Source organism: Chiloscyllium plagiosum, unplaced genomic scaffold, assembly GCF_037043375.1.
Source record: "Chiloscyllium plagiosum isolate Xiang-an unplaced genomic scaffold, Cpla_swu_hap1 HiC_scaffold_7, whole genome shotgun sequence".
Lineage (NCBI taxonomy): Eukaryota > Metazoa > Chordata > Chondrichthyes > Orectolobiformes > Hemiscylliidae > Chiloscyllium > Chiloscyllium plagiosum.
In genome coordinates, this window is record NW_028270145.1 from 1,284,422 (window position 1) to 1,302,342 (window position 17,921).

At 41.3% G+C, this 17,921-nt stretch overlaps 1 protein-coding gene across 2 annotated transcripts in view; it reads right to left on the bottom strand.

Annotated features, from left to right (window-relative positions):
• Positions 1–447: 447 nt before the first annotated feature.
• LOC122551236 (uncharacterized) overlaps positions 448–17,921 on the bottom strand; it is a 260,766-nt gene continuing 243,292 nt past the window's right edge. Inside the window, exons 48-55 of one of the 2 annotated variants that reach the window (XR_015757572.1) lie at positions 17,717–17,824; positions 17,376–17,429; positions 15,862–15,969; positions 14,665–14,947; positions 12,804–12,994; positions 6,495–6,737; positions 882–2,914; positions 448–671 (exon numbers count right to left, since the gene is read on the bottom strand). Coding sequence is in view for 1 of the 2 variants with exons in the window: in XM_087988654.1 (XP_087844780.1) it covers positions 2,768–2,914; positions 6,495–6,737; positions 12,804–12,994; positions 14,665–14,947; positions 15,862–15,969; positions 17,376–17,429; positions 17,717–17,824 (1,134 nt within the window). In the remaining variant the exon portion in view is untranslated. Of the gene's footprint in view, positions 2,915–6,494; positions 6,738–12,803; positions 12,995–14,664; positions 14,948–15,861; positions 15,970–17,375; positions 17,430–17,716; positions 17,825–17,921 lie in introns of both variants that reach the window. The other variant, XM_087988654.1, reaches the window with a different exon arrangement.

Genomic DNA, 17,921 nt, shown 5'->3' on the forward strand with positions numbered 1-17,921 from the left:
ACCTGACCTGCACATCTTTGGACTGTGGGAGGAAACGCAGACACGGGGAGAACGTGCAAACTCCACACAGTCAGTTGCCTGAGGCGGGAATTGAATCCAGGTCCCTGAGAGGCAGCAGTGCTAACCACTGAGCCATGGTCTTTGGCAGTTGGTGCTTCAAGCCATGGATCCACTGCCTAACAGAGAAGTGCACAAAATCTTCCCAGACCTACAGTTAATTTAAAGCAGCAGCACCAAATATTTCATCAGGCTGTGATCTGTTAACATTTTAAGCATTCTGCTTTATTGTGCGATCCCCATCGCTGGACTGATATGTGTCTGTAAAAATTTAAACCAACCCCAATGTGGGCAGCGTGCTGAGCCCATCTTCTTGTCAACCCTCTGCTACCTGTCTAATCTCTAACTGTCAGCTGGTAGTAAAAGAATAAAATAGCAGGCAACTGGCTCCTCGTTTCATGTTATTTATGTACAGCACTATAAACAGGGAACAGAAACAGTAGTCACTATTGTTTACAAAACATCAATCACTGCATTTCAAAGGCACTCTTTGTATGTGAAAAAAAATCTGAGAGTTGTGATAAGACATTACATAACAGTAAAGCTTCCTTCTTTATGGATTGGCATTCAGTTTTGTAGGGTGTTTCAAGTGCTGAAATGTTGGTCCAGTTAAACTGAAATTAAAATTAGAACAATTAACCTATGTAATGCAGGTTTCCTTAGTCAAATCATATTACAGCTAACCCATTTTCTATAGAGTGTTTTCTTCACAATAAAAGCTTAAACACTAAAAAATTGCTTAAACATTTAATTTTCCTATTCATTTTTTTTACTGTTACATAAGAGCAGTTTCATTAAAACTCAGATAATTAAATAGGTCTTACAGCAAGTTAAAAACATAGAGGCTCTGTCCCCAAAGCATGGCAGGCAAAGTGCTATACAAGTCTCCAAGAGGAGTCATTTCTGTCGCTAAGAATAAAGAGAAACACATGGATATAATAATTCTGAGCCATCTGGAAATATAAATTCCCATTTCAGCTTGTTAATCTAGCACAAAAACCTTTTCAAATAACATGTTGCATAAGCATTTGTGTTACAATATATCTTCAGATAGCATTGATTTGATTTAAGGCTATTTAAAAGCATGCCAAAAAGAAGGCAAACATTACCACAATTAAAAACAAATAGTACTAGAAAGGTGTTGAGAAATGAAAACTGAATTAATGAGGAGGTGCAACCTTATACAATAGCTGATCAGCAGAAGTGTTTTGGGACCTGTATTCAACCAATTCATCGAGCAACAAAATACAGGTGCTGTTGCCACTTTGAGTAGCAATTTGAAAGGCAGGATACAAGATAAAGGGCCTGAACTACTGAAACCTCAAAGAAATAATTATGTAAATAACATAACTGTGTTCACCATATCAGTTATAATGAAGAAAATAAATTTAGTTGTTGAATATAATCTGTAAGAGTTTAATATTATTGATGTAAATATAAACTTTTTATTATAAATATTTTATTTTCTCTTTGTTGGATGTTGACTGTTCCCACTGCATTTTTAAATAAATTTGAGACCTCTACACCTTTTCATAAAGATGTCTCATCAGATGGGACTCTTTGTATAATATTGACTGTATCATTACAACTCAAAAAGAGTGAAGCAGGTCAGAGTTAAAGACATTTTGTGAATGTCATTTTTCAAACATATACCTACTTTATGAATTTACAATTATTTGAAGGCTTGGGGTCATGGTGGGTGGGGCAAGGGGGGGTGGTGGAGGGGAAGTGATAGCGGAGAGGTGGAGTGGGAGAATCAATTAATTCAGCCAGTAAATATTTCTGGTTTCCTTGTAAAATGGTCCTCTTTATTGGAGAATTAAAGAACATTGTTGAAGAGATAGACAAAGAAGCATTGCAAAATGGTTTCGCCTACATGCTTTCGTTTCTAAGACATGCAGAACTCACTATTACTAATTGAATTGAGAGATAAGGAACATCATTCATACTCAAAGTTGACATGACAGTAATATGAAAATATCAATGTGTGGGTCTGCTGCTACTTCATCAAAAGCTTATAGGAAATGGGATCCTTATAACTAGCACCATGATATCTTTCCTCTGTCTCCTGGTTCTGTAAACAAACACAGAAGGAAGCCTGGAAATATAGCACCTGGAGAACAAATGAATCAGACAAGCATCAATGAATCCTAGCTTCTGACAGAGATGAGGTAGCTTAAACATGGGGATTTTTAAAAAACTAAATCTTTTATATGTGCGGTAGGTAAGCTTGTTATCGAAGCATATTCTAATTAATAGATATAGAGACAGATTCCACACTCTCAGAAAGGAGCTTTCCTGGCAGGAATTGTGGGTCAAAGAGCTTGGGGTACAAAATGTCGCCCATTCTCTAGTCTTGGCTTCCTGTCAGTGCACTAATCAGCCCCAACAACTATCAGATGGAGCTTCCTCAGAAGTGAACATTTCCAAAACTATATTTTGTATCTTCTTTTAGGTTTTAGAGTGAAAATCTTTCCATTTCCAAACTTGTCTCATAAGAGCCAATAATTGTTACTACACTAAAAACTGCTCAGAGTTTTCCACAGTTTTTAAATCACATCTTTTCTTTTTACTAGCTGGGTTCATATGAACAATAAATAATTGTCATGAAGGGCTGGAAATTCTAAGTACTTGTATATACAGTGCTGATTAGATCAGCCATTAATTCAAGAGTTCAGGAATGTTTTCAAAGTCTCCAAGTCCTTTTATTTTACAAGAAACAAACTGGGCCAATTTCAATGCCAAATTCCTGATTGGAATCACCAATATCCACAGGTGCAATATCCACAATTGGCAGACGTGCCGTGTTCTGCGTTCGATACTCAAAAACTGTCTTGCCCCAACTACCAGAATGTCTCTGCAGAGGAAACACAGAAAAGAATGAATGTACTGAAAATCTATTGAAACAAGCCATGGCAATTGCAATATTAAATTACAGCAATGTTCGTTTCCAGCAGAGGTTACACTGTTACATGGCACACATTCTCACTCACGTTATTTGGAGATTTGAAAGAGTTTTCACAGCTGTCAAGTATTACTTCATTGAGATTTCAACTGCATCCCAATAATAAAAAAAACTAATCATCACATAAATATAAGTAATCGTGTTTATGCAAAATAAAGATAGCAATGATAAACAAGAGTTAATGTTTCACGTCAATGAGAAATGACTTCACCCAGAGGGTGAGGAATTTTCTGCCTCAGAATGTTTTCATGGAGGTGCTGGATACAGTGCTTCGTGCTAAAGGGATCAAAGGGTGTGGGGAGAAAGCGATAACAGGGTATTGAGTTGGATGATCTTCCATGATCATAGTGAATGGACATGCAGACTTGAAGGACTGAATGGCCTGCTGCTGCTCTCTATATTTCTATCTCCTGAAATCCTTAATGAAACTCAAACTCATGACCTTCTGACATACAGATGAAGACTGCTACCATTAAATCAACTGAAAACCTTTTATACAAGTGGATCTACAATTTAGAAAAGGTAAAATTTAAAGCCAATAAAATATTGGCTAATAAAAGTTATGTATATTTTCTTGTCTAATTAGATCTACTTTATATTAGTAAGCTTCTTTGCAAGCTCTCCCACCTCTTCAGCGGTTGGAACAATACATAGTCAAGTTATAAGGAACAAGGTCTTCACTCAATGCCTCTATGTTATGAATGAGTTGATCTCAAATGCAGTATACATCATACAACTAGCCTCATCATCAGTGGAGGGGAAATGTGGATGAGGTTCCTACAACTAATTGTTAACCCAGGGGGACTTCTGGAAGTTCATGTGTGGTTAAGATTCTCCCTGTTGTCAAACAGTCAGCAGACACTCGCTGTTTAAGGTCACACATGAAGAATGACCACTTTACTTCAATATCAAATGCTGATGGAGGTCTGTGAAAGTACAGAGCCAATGTTTTTAATAGTGGATAACGGAAAGGACAAAAGCCAGTAAAAAAATAAATTCTCCAGCTGGAAGTATGTACAAGCAAGACATATACAATTGTATATCTCAAGCATGCTGCTTTAGCCTATGTTTAGCTAGTCTAGATTATCATTCAGTTTAACTTTTAACAGTTTAACAATTTAACTCCATTAGTGATTCCACGAACTTCAATCAGAGTCAGCAAACAAGAACATTTTCCTCAGTGAGACCATAAAATGTAGGAGCAGATGTAGCCCATTCGGCCCATAGAGTCTGCTCTGCCATTCAATGAGACCATAGCTGATCTCATAATCCTCAACTCCATTTTTCTGTGTTTTTTTCTCCAAAATCCTTGATGCCCTTACTGCCTAAAGAACATTCTCAGTATTATTGGATAGAACAATCACAGCCTCAGCAACAATATTTCTGGGCAACGACACACTGCAGCACTCCCGACTTGCGAAGAGAAGAACACTTCTATAGAGTCTTCATCAAGAACGGATATCCCTGAAACTTCATCCATAGATGCCTAACAGACAAATATCACGACAAGGACATACCACAACCTAACTCACTAGCCACGCTACCTTACATTAAAAAGTGTCTTGGAACTGACAGCCAGACTTCTCCGACTACTGGGATTCATGACATCCCATAAACCAACAGCCACGCTCAGACAATAACTCACCAGAACAATAGACCCTATCCCCATCATGTACAAGACAAATGTAACTTACAAGATTCCATACAAAGACTGCGTGAAATACTATATAGGACAAACAAACAGACAACTAGCAATCACACCCATGAACACCAACTCGCCACTAAACACCATGACCAGCTGTCCCTAATAGCCATATACACAGATGACAAGGACCACAAGTTCGACTGTGTCAGCACAACGATCATAGGACAAGCTAAACAGAGGATAGCCAGAGAATTTCTAGAAACATGGCACTCATCCACGGACTCTATCAACAAGCTCATTGACTGAGACCCAATGTACCGGCTACTAGAACCAACAACTGGAAGCAGCAGGAATGGAACCAAATAAATTTCACAAGACACAGTACAGCAGAGCTTCCCAGGAGACTCAAAAGCGCTGAAGACGTCACCTAGACAGGGATGGAATGTCTGCAAATCAACTTCCCAGCTCAGCGAACATACCCCCAACCACAGCAACACCACTTCTCTCAAGTATTTTGTAGCAGACTGTGATACGATGGCCGGGAACTGTGGGGTTTTTGCGGGTGCACATTCAACCATTACCCTCTACATTCTGGCCACAATTTCAGAATTTTGCACAAGGGCACATTTATGCAGAGATCATGAAGCTCAGTTTTTCACCCACAGCTCCACCAGACCCATGGATCCCTACCACTGAGCCAGCAACCAGTGAAGTCAACTGATCTGGCAAATTAGATTCACTATTTCCCCTCTTGTATCTCAGTTAGAAATGTCCCCATGAAAAGGTCGTGAAAAAAGAGACCGTGGCAAGAACTTGGCAGCATTTTGTGGAAACAGAAATGGATTTAATGTTTCAGGTGTTTTGAGTAAATGAAAAAAAAAGGTAAGCAGAGAGGTGGAACAAGAGGGAGGGGTTGGTAATGACAGATAGAAGACAGGAGAGCTTAAGTGATTAAAGATTTCATGGTACAAAGGGCGAAGGTATGGCTATACCAAAGAAAGAAAAGTTTTGTCTGGAGTGGGATTGCATGATGGAATAATGAATAGATAAAACCGAAAGCTGAGAAAACAATGAGAAGAAGGTTACGACAGCACATGCAAATATAAGATGCAGAGGGGAGCTGGAATGAAGTCAGGAAAGCCAGAACAAACATGCTCTGCCAAGTTTAACAGCAGGACCTGATTAATATTTTATTTTCCCTCTGTTCTGAGGCCACAGCCAGCCAGAGTAGGAGACTGACTGGCTGCCTTGCTGCTAGGCCTATGGCACCAGGCAATATCCACAGAGCAGAAAGGAAATCCCATCTCGATAGTGGGGAATGGTGTCAGCAGTGTGCATACTGATCAGGATAGAGGGGGACTGGAGTCTGGGGATTGGGAAATCAGAATCCAAGTTGCGAGAGAGATTAGAAACTAAGTTGATCCAAAGCTGAGGCAGGGTTCAAAGGCTGGGATGGAGGTTGCAGTATGGAAATGTGGAGGCTAGGCAAGGTGTAAGGGTGGTCAGTTCAAAGGCCAGGTGCATGTGATAGAATGAGACGAAAGGCCTCAGGGGTGAATGCTGAAGCCTCATGAAAGGTCAGAAGGGGGAGCTGTGGGAGAAGACATGGCTGAATGGAGGTTAGTGCAGTTGGAGTGGGGAGATCAAGTTTTTAACACTTTAACCTCCCACCTGGTCAAAATCCACCAATTTGGGAGCCAAAATTCCTATCCAAAGAAGCAATTACTTATTATTACTGTTATTTTGGCAGGGTAACACAAAGAGTTTGAGAGAGTTAGGTAGAAATACACTTCTTGTAACTGAAATACTTCAATTCTTAATACTTACAGTGCAGCCATCTTCCAGCACACTATATTTAAATCGGTTACTTCCTTCAGCTTTGATCTCAATGTCATTGGCACTCTTAAGAATCAAGGCTTTCTTAAGGTTGCCAGTCTGGTCATCCATGTAAGCAATGCTGTTCTTACAATGATAGGTAATATTTTGGGAAGCTTCCTTTGACAGAAGACGGAGAAATGTTGTCTGGATCATGACAGTATTCGGGGACTGTTGCTTGTCACCATAACTGAACTGTAAGGAAAAAAATATTTTCAAATATTGAATCAATGACGTTTTGCAACAAAAACTTAGACATGAGAAGCAAACACTTTCATTCAAGAAGGTGCAGGCAATGTGAACCAAAGCTGATATAATTGAGAGTAGAAAACTTAGTTTCTATTGAATACGGTCAGTCAATTTGAGAAATAGCATTTAGGTAAATCTAGCTGTGTGTTAGTCAAATTCACTGTATTTGGACAGTGAATAACTACATATTAATTAGAATTGGCTTGATTAGATCATGACTTTAATTAGGTAGCAATCCTTCAAATTTAATAAAATCTTAAGGTATATTATAATAAAGGGAAAAATGCTCATACGATTTTAACTCATCTTGTAGTACTGCTTTTCTATCGATAGAGGCTGCCATTGCACCACGGAGAGATGTTATAAATCTTTCATAGTTCAACATCACCCTCTGCTGCCTGTAAGATGTCACTGCTGACTAGTGTTTTTTGAAAAATTATTTTATACAACCCAGGATTCACTCTGAATATTCACAAAGAGCCATTTTTTTAAAAACTAAAATATTATTTTCAGTGCATCAATATAAAATATTTTCTATTTAGTTTCAGCAATGACTGAAATCATACATTGCAATTTGTGGGCAGCACGGTGGCACGGTGGCACAGTGGTTAGCACTACTACCTCACAGCACCAGAGACCCAGATTCAATTCCCGCCTCAGGCGACTGACTGTGTGGAGTTTGCACATTCTCCCCGTGTCTGTGTGGGTTTCCTCTGTGTGTTCCAGTTTCCTCCCACAGTCCAAAAATGTGCAGGCTAGGTGAATTGGCCAAGCTAAATTACCAGTAGTATTAGGTGAAGGGGTAAATATAGGGGAATAGGTCTGGGTGGGTGGCAGGTCGGTGTGGACTTGTTGGGCCGAAGAACCTGTTTTCACACTGTAAGTAATCTAATCTAAAAAAAAATTCCACGAGGAAAAAACTTCAAGTTTATCTGCAATTTCTCTGACTCACTATTTTAATAAGCTCATTCATAAATATCCTACAGGAAAGTAAATCCTATCTCCTTGCACAGTCTGGCTACATAATTTGGCACAGATACCTTTAGATATGCACTTGCAATGCCAAGTCATAAAAGGTTACGTGTCAAGTGGTGGAAAATTAGATTAGAATCTCGTGTTTGACTGCTGTGGACATGATGGCCCAAAGAGCTATTTTCTGTTCTGAGGATCTCTATGACTCTAGGTTACCCCAGAAGTATGGTTGGCTTATTACGAAATGCAAACTGTATTAAACAAAGATGCTTTTACAGAATCTTCTCAAGAGAAAACAGCATTGGACATGGACTTACAATGATGCCAACCAGATATCCTAAAGTAATCCAGTCCCACTTGCCAGCATTTGGCCCATACCCCTCTAAACCCTTCCTATTCATGTACCCATCCAGATGCCTTTTACATGTTGTAATTGTACCAGTCACCACCACTTGCAGGTATTTCAGAAAACAATAGGTTAAAACTAAAACCTCCTCCTTCATAATAATTACTGAATAAACTGATATATTTGTTAAATTTTGATGCATTTAAATTAAGCTTGCTTGCTGATCAAAGTTAGACTTCACTGAGCTTCTGTAGACTTTCACAAGACAACACCATTGTCTTCCTCAATCAATGCAGTTTCAGATTCTACAACTCAGTTGCATGGAATAATGTAAAATTAACCAAAAATACTGACAAACCAAGTAAAATTCTTGAAATATATTTCTGAAAAAAATAAAGCCCATAGAACATCAGAAGTCTCACCAATGAAAGTAGTCCTTTATGAATGAAGAAGATTCAACTCAATTATTATTTTTATTCTATTCTGAAACTTACTCTTAATTGGTCAATCATAGTTTGGGTAAATGGAATTTTTTAACTTTAAATTTCTTTATTTTTGGATTGTGCCAAGAAAACTGAAACAGAATGTTGCAGTTTTAAATAAGTTACTTGAACTCATTGTGAGCTGTATTTATACCATTGCCTCATTCAAATTCAGAGGGAGAGAGCGCGGGTTGATGGTTGTGGCTTCATTGCTCAATATCACTATAGGTGTGTGTTCAGCTCAGCTTTACCCAGAGATAGAGACACAGTCTGTTGGTTGCTTGTGTCAAGCGTGTTCAGCATGATAACAGTTCTCTGATTGGCTCCTGGGCAGTTGGCCAACCAGTGTGTGAACAATACAAGGGCATGAAGTCTTTTAATTTTCAAAAGACAGCATACTGTCTCTTTTAGGAGAGAAGTAACCAAAAGTTAGAGGGTAGCAAGTTGCTCGCACTCTCCACTGCCTGAAGATGCTGCCGCTAACCAGTGACTGAGAGACTAAACAGTTAGTGTATCAACCACCCTGTGTCCTCAGCAAAGACCTGAAAGGACTTGGAACCATAAAAGATCAGAAGTGCTTGGAAGAAGCAATGACACTTCATTGGATCATATGGATTAATGCTATTAACTGAGTGCCATAATGTTTTCCCGACATGCATAACATTTAAGATTTTTGTTTGCCTGTATCTGTCTGCACTGGTTTAGGAGGGATAGAGTTTAGGTTAGAGGATGATTAATCGATTGTCTCCTGTGGTCAGATTAGATGTGTTTATAAGAAACAGTAATTTCTTGTTAAGTGCAGGAACCTGGTCAGTATTACCAGTTAACCTGAGTTCATCAGACAGGAAAATTGGAGATCTTTAACTTGTGTGATGACCCTAGAAGTGGGACTTGAGATTCAAGTACACTTTATAAAGTGGATCATGACATTTGCATTAACCTGACCTCTCAATGGCCTTTGAAAAGTTGCAAATCATAAATTCTGCAAATTTTAGCTTCACTTGTTCCATTCACCTGCTGTTAGGTATTCTTAAATTACTAGGTAAAAACAATGACTGCAGATGCTGGAAACCAGAGTCTGGATCAGTGGTGCTGGAAGAGCACAGCAGTTCAGGCAGCATCCGAGGAGCTTCGAAATCGATGTTTCAGGCAAAAGCCCTTCATCAGGAATAAAGGCAGAGAGCCTGAAGCGTGGAGAGATAAGCTAGAGGAGGGTGGGGGTGGGGAGAAAGTAGCATAGAGTACAATAGGTGAGTGGGGGAGGGGATGAAGGTGATAGGTCGGAGGCGGGGGGAGGGTGGAGTGGATAGATGGAAAAGAAGATAGGCAGGTAGGACAAGTCCGGACAAGTCATGGGGACAGTGCTGAGCTGGAAGTTTGGAACTAGGGTGAGGTGGGGGAAGGGGAAATGAGGAAACTGTTGAAGTCCACATTGATGCCCTGGGGTTGAAGTGTTCCGAGGCGGAAGATGAGGCGTTCTTCCTCCAGGCATCTGGTGGTGAGGGAGCGGCGGTGAAGGAGGCCCAGGACCTCCATGTCCTTGGCAGAGTGGGAGGGGAAGTTGAAATGTTGGGCCACATGGCGGCATGGTTGATTGTCGCGGGTGTCCCAGAGATGTTCCCTAAAGCGCTCTGTTAGGAGGCGTCCAGTCTCCCCAATGTGGAGGAGACTGCATCGGGAGCAATGAATACAATAAATGATATTGGTGGATGTGCAGGTAAAACTTTGATGGATGTGGAAGGCTCCTTTAGGGCCTTGGATGGAGGTGAGGGAGGAGGTGTGGGCGCAGATTTTGCAGTTCCTGCAGTGGCAGGGGAAGGTGACAGGATGGAAGGGTGGATTGTTGGGGGGCGTGGACCTGACCAGGTAGTCACGGAGGGAACGGTCTTTGCGGAAGGCAGAAAGGGGTGGGGAGGGAAATATATCCCGGGTGGTGGGGTCCGTTTGGAGGTGGAGGAAATGTCGGCGGATGATGTGGTTTATGCGAAGGTTGGTAGGGAGGAAGGTGAGCACCAGGGGCGTTCTGTCCTTGTTACAGTTGGAGGGGTGGGGTCTGAGGGCGGAGGTGCAGGATGTGGACGAGATGCGTTGGAGGGCATCTTTAACCACGTGGAAAGGGAAATTGCGGTCTCGAAAGAAGGAGGCCATCTGGTGTGTTCTGTGGTGGAACTGGTCCTCCTGGGAGCAGATACAGCGGAGGCGGAGGAATTGGGAATACGGGATGGCATTTTTGCAAGAGGTAGGGTGGGAAGAGGTGTAATCCAGGTAGCTGTGGGAGTCAGTGAGTTTGTAAAAAATGTCAGTGTCAAGTCGGTCGTCATTAATGGAGATGGAGAGGTCCAGGAAGGGGAGGGAGGTGTCAGAGATGGTCCAGGTAAATTTAAGGTCAGGGTGGAATGTGTTGGTGAAGTTGGTGAATTGCTCAACCTCCTCGCGGAAGCACGAGGTGGCGCCAATGCAGTCATCAATGTCGCGGAGGAAGATGTGGGGAGTGGTGCCGGTGTAATTACGGAAGATTGACTGTTCTACGTAGCCAACAAAGAGACAGGCATAGCTGGGGCCCATACGTGTGCCCATAGCTACCCCTTTGGTCTGGAGGAAGTGGGAGGATTCAAAAGAGAAATTGTTAAGGGTGAGGACCAGTTCGGCCAAACGAATGAGAGTGTCGGTGGAAGGGTACTGTTGGGGACGTCTGGAGAGGAAAAGACGGAGGGCTTGGAGGCCCTGGTCATGGTGGATGGAGGTGTAGAGGGATTGGATATCTATGGTGAAGATGAGGCATTGGGGGCCAGGGAAACAGAGGTCTTGGAGGAGGTGGAGGGCGTGGGTGGTGTCTCGAACGTATGTGGGGAGTTCCTGGACTAGGGGGGATAGGACAGTGTCGAGGTAGGTAAAGATGAGTTCAGTGAGGCAGGGGCATGCTGAGACAGTGTGTCGGCCAGGGTGGTCAGGCTTGTGGATCTTGGGAAGGAGGTAGAACCGGGCAGTGCGGGGTTCCTGGACTATGAGGTTGGAAGCTGTGAGTGGGAGATCGCCTAAGGTGATGAGGTTCTGTATGGTTTGGGAGATGATAGGGGAGTGATAGGGGGTGGGGTCATGGTCGAGGGGGCGGTAGAAAGAGGTGTCCTCGAGTTGGCGTTTGGCTTCAGCGGTGTAGAGGTCAGTGCGCCAGACTACCACTGCGCCCCCTTTATCTGCTGGCTTGATGGTGAGATTGGAATTGGAGCAGAGGTATTGGAGGGCTGCGTGTTGTGAGGGTGAGAGGTTGGAGTAGGGGAGGGGAGTAGACAGGTTGAGGCGGTTAACGTCCCGGCAGCAGTTGGAAATGAAGAGGTCGAGGGCAGGTAATAGGCCAGCGCGGGGTGTCCAGGTGGATGCAGTGTGTTGGAGGTGGGCGAAGGGGTCCTCGGAAGGTGGGCAGGAATCCTGATTGTGAAAGTAAGCTCGGAGGCGGAGGCGACGGAAGAAATGTTCGACGAGGACATGGAGGTCCTGGGCCTCCTTCACCGCCACTCCCTCACCACCAGACGCCTGGAGGAAGAACGCCTCATCTTCCGCCTCGGAACACTTCAACCCCAGGGCATCAATGTGGACATCAACAGTTTCCTCATTTCCCCTTCCCCCACCTCACCCTAGTTCCAAACTTCCAGCACAGCACTGTCCCCATGACTTGTCCTACCTGCCTATCTTCCTTTCCACCTATCCACTCCACCCTCCTCCCTGACCTATCACCTTCATCCACTCCCCCACTCACCCATTGTACACTATGCTACTTTCTCGCCACCCCCACCCTCCTCTAGCTTATCTCTCCACGCTTCAGGCTCTCTGCCTTTATTCCTGATGAAGGGCTTTTGCCCGAAACGTTGATTTTACTGCTCCTCGGACGCTGCCTGCACTGCTGTGCTCTTCCAGCACCACTAATCCAGAATTCTTAAATTACTACATAACTGCTGCTTTTTCTTGTGTATTAATAATGTGATTTTTTTATTATTGTTGTTATTCGGAATATAAATGTGCATCTACCTTCATCAATGTACCAGTATCTTTCAATGAGGACCCAGGATCCTTCCAATTAGAACCAGTATGTTTTTGCTTTGAAAACCATACCTGACCCCAGCTACAAATGAAAGGAGCTGGAAACTATGTTTGTTGCTCAATGAAAAAAACCTATTTTCTCAAATTTGCAAACGTTGAGCAGTGTCATTTACTCACCTGTAATCCACCATTAATGGACTCACCAAACCATAAGTGTCCATTCTTATCGTCATTCTTTTTGCTCCACCAGGTTTTGCGTGGTATTTCAGGTGGATCCGCAAGAATACAGGTCTCACCAGTGTCCATATTGCAGTATATTTTAATAGCATCCTCAACACAACCCTGGTTCGGATCAATCCAATACTCCCCTGTAAAATACATTCACATTCAAGTATTTACAGAACAAATTTGATTATCCAAATGAAATGGATGGGAATATTTTGTTCGTAAAACTGATCGTTTGGATAACTGATCTGATTGTAAACAAGTGGAAATTTATGAGTGTCAGTTATCTAAACATTTCAGTTATTCGGTAATGCATGCCATAATGCAGTTTAAATAATAACTGAATGCTGAGTTGCCTAATGCCATTTTTACGGGACCTTGAGATCTTGTTCGGATAATCCGAAATTCAGATAATTGATGTTTGGATAATCGAGGTTGTACCATTATTTTAACATGCCTGTTAACACTTCCCTGTTATTAAATGTGTTCATATATCACATTACAAAACTTGGAAAAGGAAAGGTCCGTTGTCTAAAAAATATTTCCTCATCTGAGAAGACTATGTTTAATTGCCTGACCACAGCCTTAACAAATCTTATTTAATTCTCTAATGCTTGACAGATAAAATTCCCAAGAAAATTTGAAAGCTAATCTGAGAAGAGCATTATGTGGAGTAAGAGGATTTCAGTTTAAGCTATCCTATCCTATAACAAGAAATTCACCCCTTACTGTTCAATGTCTGTTCACCACCTACAAGACACCACTCAGGAATGTGATAGAATACTCACAACTTACCTGAATGAGTGTAGCTCCAACATGCTGAAGACTATCACGTTAAACATTTACTTGTTCTACCATCTGCACAGTTACAGTGCTGCAAGAAGCAATGAAGCAACTTGTGAAGCCTGCTTCAACAGTCCACTTTCCAAAACATGACATCCTCAATACCAAAGGACATGGAAGTACCACCTATAAGTTCCCTTCCAAGTCACACACCATCTTGACTTGGAAGTATATCACCGTTCCTTCAATATCACTCGGTCAAAATCCTGCGACTTTCTGAAATAGCACTGTGGGTCTACCGCACCACCACATGAACCATAATAGTTCCAGGGAGTGGTTCAACACAATCTTCTTCATGAAACTAGGGCTGGACAATAAGTGCTGGTTTTCCTAGTCACTTTCACATCTCATTAATCGGTTTTTAAAAACAAACAATTTTGATTGGATGGTTCCATTGTCCCAGCAGGTCTGAAACTTTTGGAGTTCATATTTCATTACCTACCTATTGTTATTTTCAGAATGTAGGCCTGATTTGAGTTGCCTTTCCCACCAAGTCGAGGAGGGTCTTTAGAAAGAAGTCATCTTAGAGCTGAGTGCCAGTCTCTTCTTTTTGGAGGCAGGAAAAGGAGGACTCTATATTTGAGTCCTTCACAAAAAACTTCCTTGTACTTCTCCTTCTCTCCTTCCAGATGGCCCAAAGAGCCTCCTCTACTCCTCCCGTTGCAATCTGGTGAGTGGCTAACAGTTCTTTCCTCTTTGTCTCTTTTCCGCAGCCTTCCCCAGCAGGAAGTGGACTTATGCCAATTCCAGGGGTTAGAACACCCCAGACGTGCATCTCAGATCAGTGAGGGCATTTTTTCTTGCCCAGTCCTCCCATCTCTTCTAAAACACTTGAGATTAAAAGTCACCTCAATTGCACGGAAGTGAGCATTGCATTGTTTTGCTATTCTTTAAACAAGACAGGTTCAGTGCTTCAGAAAGAAATATCTGAATTGCTACAGGAAAAAATGGTTCTTATCCGAATACATACCACTTTTTTTTTCTGGGTGACAGAACAAAAGATCCTGGCATGTTCGAGCTGGGTTCTTTCTAGAACCATCTGGACTGCGCATGGTTTCTAACTGGCTACTGAGAGATTTCAAGGTAGCATCCACTCCCGAATCCTTTGGCATGCTATCGGAAGTCTCGTCAGCATTGAGTATATCCAAGGTATCTGGTTCTATCTCATAATGGCCCAAAATATCCTCATAGGTGGCAGTGGGAGGACCTGGAGGACCTGGAGGACCAGATGGGCCCTCATCACCAGGAGGACCCTGTAAATGGGAAATCAAAGGAGCATTTATGCGCTATTAATTAATGTGTAGTTGGTTTACACAGAACGCTATTAACTTCAAATTTATTAGTACAAATACTACAAGTTTGTTTAGCAATTTTCACAACTTCAAAACATCTTACAATATTACGCAGCTGGCGGATGGCAATGGAACTGCATTCACTAATCATACTTAATGCAGTCGCCAAATTACAAAAAGTTCAAACAGACAGGAAAAAGGGATAAATTCAGTCAGCTCATCAGACTGTTCTTTAAGGAGAACAGTGGGCCCTTATTTATTCATCTGAACAGGTACATTCAACAATTTAATATCTCATCCAAATAATAGTACCTGTAACTTTCACAATACTGTACTTAAATAGAGCCTAAGGCATATGCTCAGATCCTGGAGGGCAACATGAGCTCCTGTCCTTCTGATTCAAGAAGAGAATACTATATTTGAGTCAACCCGATACTTAAGCCAAGTTCTAATCAACATTTACTACTGGATGATTCAAAGTTACTGCCCCATTCACATACCCAATGCAATCAGAGCTATAAGCAGTTTGAATCTTACTTAATTTGATGTTGGTCTGTCAGAAAGTGTTAAATTAGTGAGACAGTCAAAGTATTCAGAAACATATCAGGCAAAAAGTCAGCATCATTCTAATCATCCATTTTCATTTAACAAATGTAAAATCCTGGCTAATGCTGCTTGCAGTCAAACGTGATTTATACTAACTACAATTACAGAGAATTTAACGCTCATTGCAAGTTCTGGTCTTTGATAGTTGCTTTGTTTCTCCCTCACTTAGTTTCTACGCTATAGTTTAACATAGAAATAGATAAACTAGCACCCAGTTAAAATGGATTGAAGAGATGCATTCCTGAATCATTAAGATTATATTGGTTTACCTCAGGGCCAGTTTCGCCAACACTGCCACGTGTACCAGGGGGTCCAATAGGCCCGGGGAAACCAACGTGACCCTCTTTTCCAGGAGGACCAACTGGGCCAGGAGGTCCCTAAAACAATACAACATGCTGTAACGTTATATGTGCATCCAGGAGCATATATGATCCATATTTCAAAATCAACAAACTGAGACATAACTATCCTAGTTATCACAGGTTTTGGTGACATTCATTTTAAATCTGTGTCCTGTATTCTAAACACAGGAAAATCACTCCTTACTCAGGCAACAATGGTTTGTCAATGTTTCTGAATGGGGATAACTCTGATCAAATCCTGTAAGACTTCAGCCCGAGCTCTCAAAAGACAGTTTCATCAAACGAATGGAAAACAATATGATAATTTACGGAAACCAGTCTCATTAGGCAATAGAAAAAAATTAGGTAGAGTCAGAGTTGAACAGCATGGCAACTCTTTCATGTTGAACAAATATTCTAAACTGATCTATTCCATTTGACAGCATTTGGCCAATTTCTCTCTAAACTCTTCCTATCCATGAGCCCATGCAGATGCCTTTTAAAAGTTGTAATTGTACCAGCTTCACCATCTTCTCTGGTAGCTCATTCCATACATGCATCACCCTCTGCATGACTCAACAAATATTTAAAGAACTACTTATTGATCCATGAAAAGAAACTCAACAGCTTACACTAAGAAACAGGGATTGCAATTTGAAAATGTATATGACATAAAAACACTACTGGTTTCCGGTTATATATCTTGATTTTACCACTTACTTTGATTACTTCATACACATGCTTGTCATCATTCATACTAGCTTTTGACAACATTTAAAGAAAGAGGTTTAATAGTATATAAGTTTGTACAAATGAACATATTGTTTTCCACCATCTTTTGAGAAAGAGTGTTCTGAAGACTCTCAGCACTCTGTGAGAAAGAAATACCTATATTGACAACCTCTTATTTTTAAAACCTTGAACCCCAGTTCTAGATTCTCCCACAAGAGAAACATCCTTTCCATATACACCCTACTTAGATCCTTCAACATCATATCTGCTTCAATCAGGGCACCTTTTACTCTTCTATCCTCCTGAGAATACAAGCCTAGTCTGTCCACCATTCCTCATAAGAAAATCCACCTTTGCCTGACATTGTACCAGTATCATAAACATTCTCTGAACTGCATCTCCATCCTTCCATACACACTTCTGAAATGGGATAAATGCAGGAAGGTGACATGTGCACAAGAGTAAATCTATGTTATTGAGCTGGGTAGAGTTTCAGCAGCCACAGTTTTGTGCAAAGGAGCTGACACTTCACAGTGAAAGTCACATCCACATGAATCTTCACAGAAGAAAATGGTGCTATACTGCTCGAATGACTACTACTGCACAAGAACGAAGGAAATTCCAAGTCATGGTTTAAAGAGAGTCACAGGTGGAATATTTATGAATTCTGTATTTTCAATTAAACTTGTACATGTTGAATCAATACTTACTCGTGGACCAAATGGCCCCGGAATTCCAGGACCACCCTGCTCACCAGGTGGACCCTAATAAGAGAAAATAGAATTGGGTTCACTTAATTACTTGTGGCAAACTGATCAGTGTTTTCTGTTTCTGTACTTAATGCTCTGTTATTCTGTCCTTATTAATTTAATGGATGGAACATGCTGGTTAGATGCAGATAGAAAGAAAGTATGAAGATATGCTTTTATCAAGAACACATCTACAAAGCAAGTCAAATAATATTGGAGCAAATTAAACTTAGTCATAAATATGATAAAACCTGCTTTGAAATGGTCTGGAAATAACAATTATTAGGTGTTTAGTTACTTACAGGAGGACCTGGAAGACCCTGTAAACCAGTAAACCCACGATGACCTTTCTGACCTCGTTCACCCTGAATTCCGTTTTCTCCTTTATCACCACGGGGACCTTGAGGACCCTATGGAATTCAATTCAAAATTAGAAAATTTCCTCAGAAAAGCATATTTTGATCCAAACAGAAATTGTTGGAGAAACCTAGCAAGTCTGACAATCTC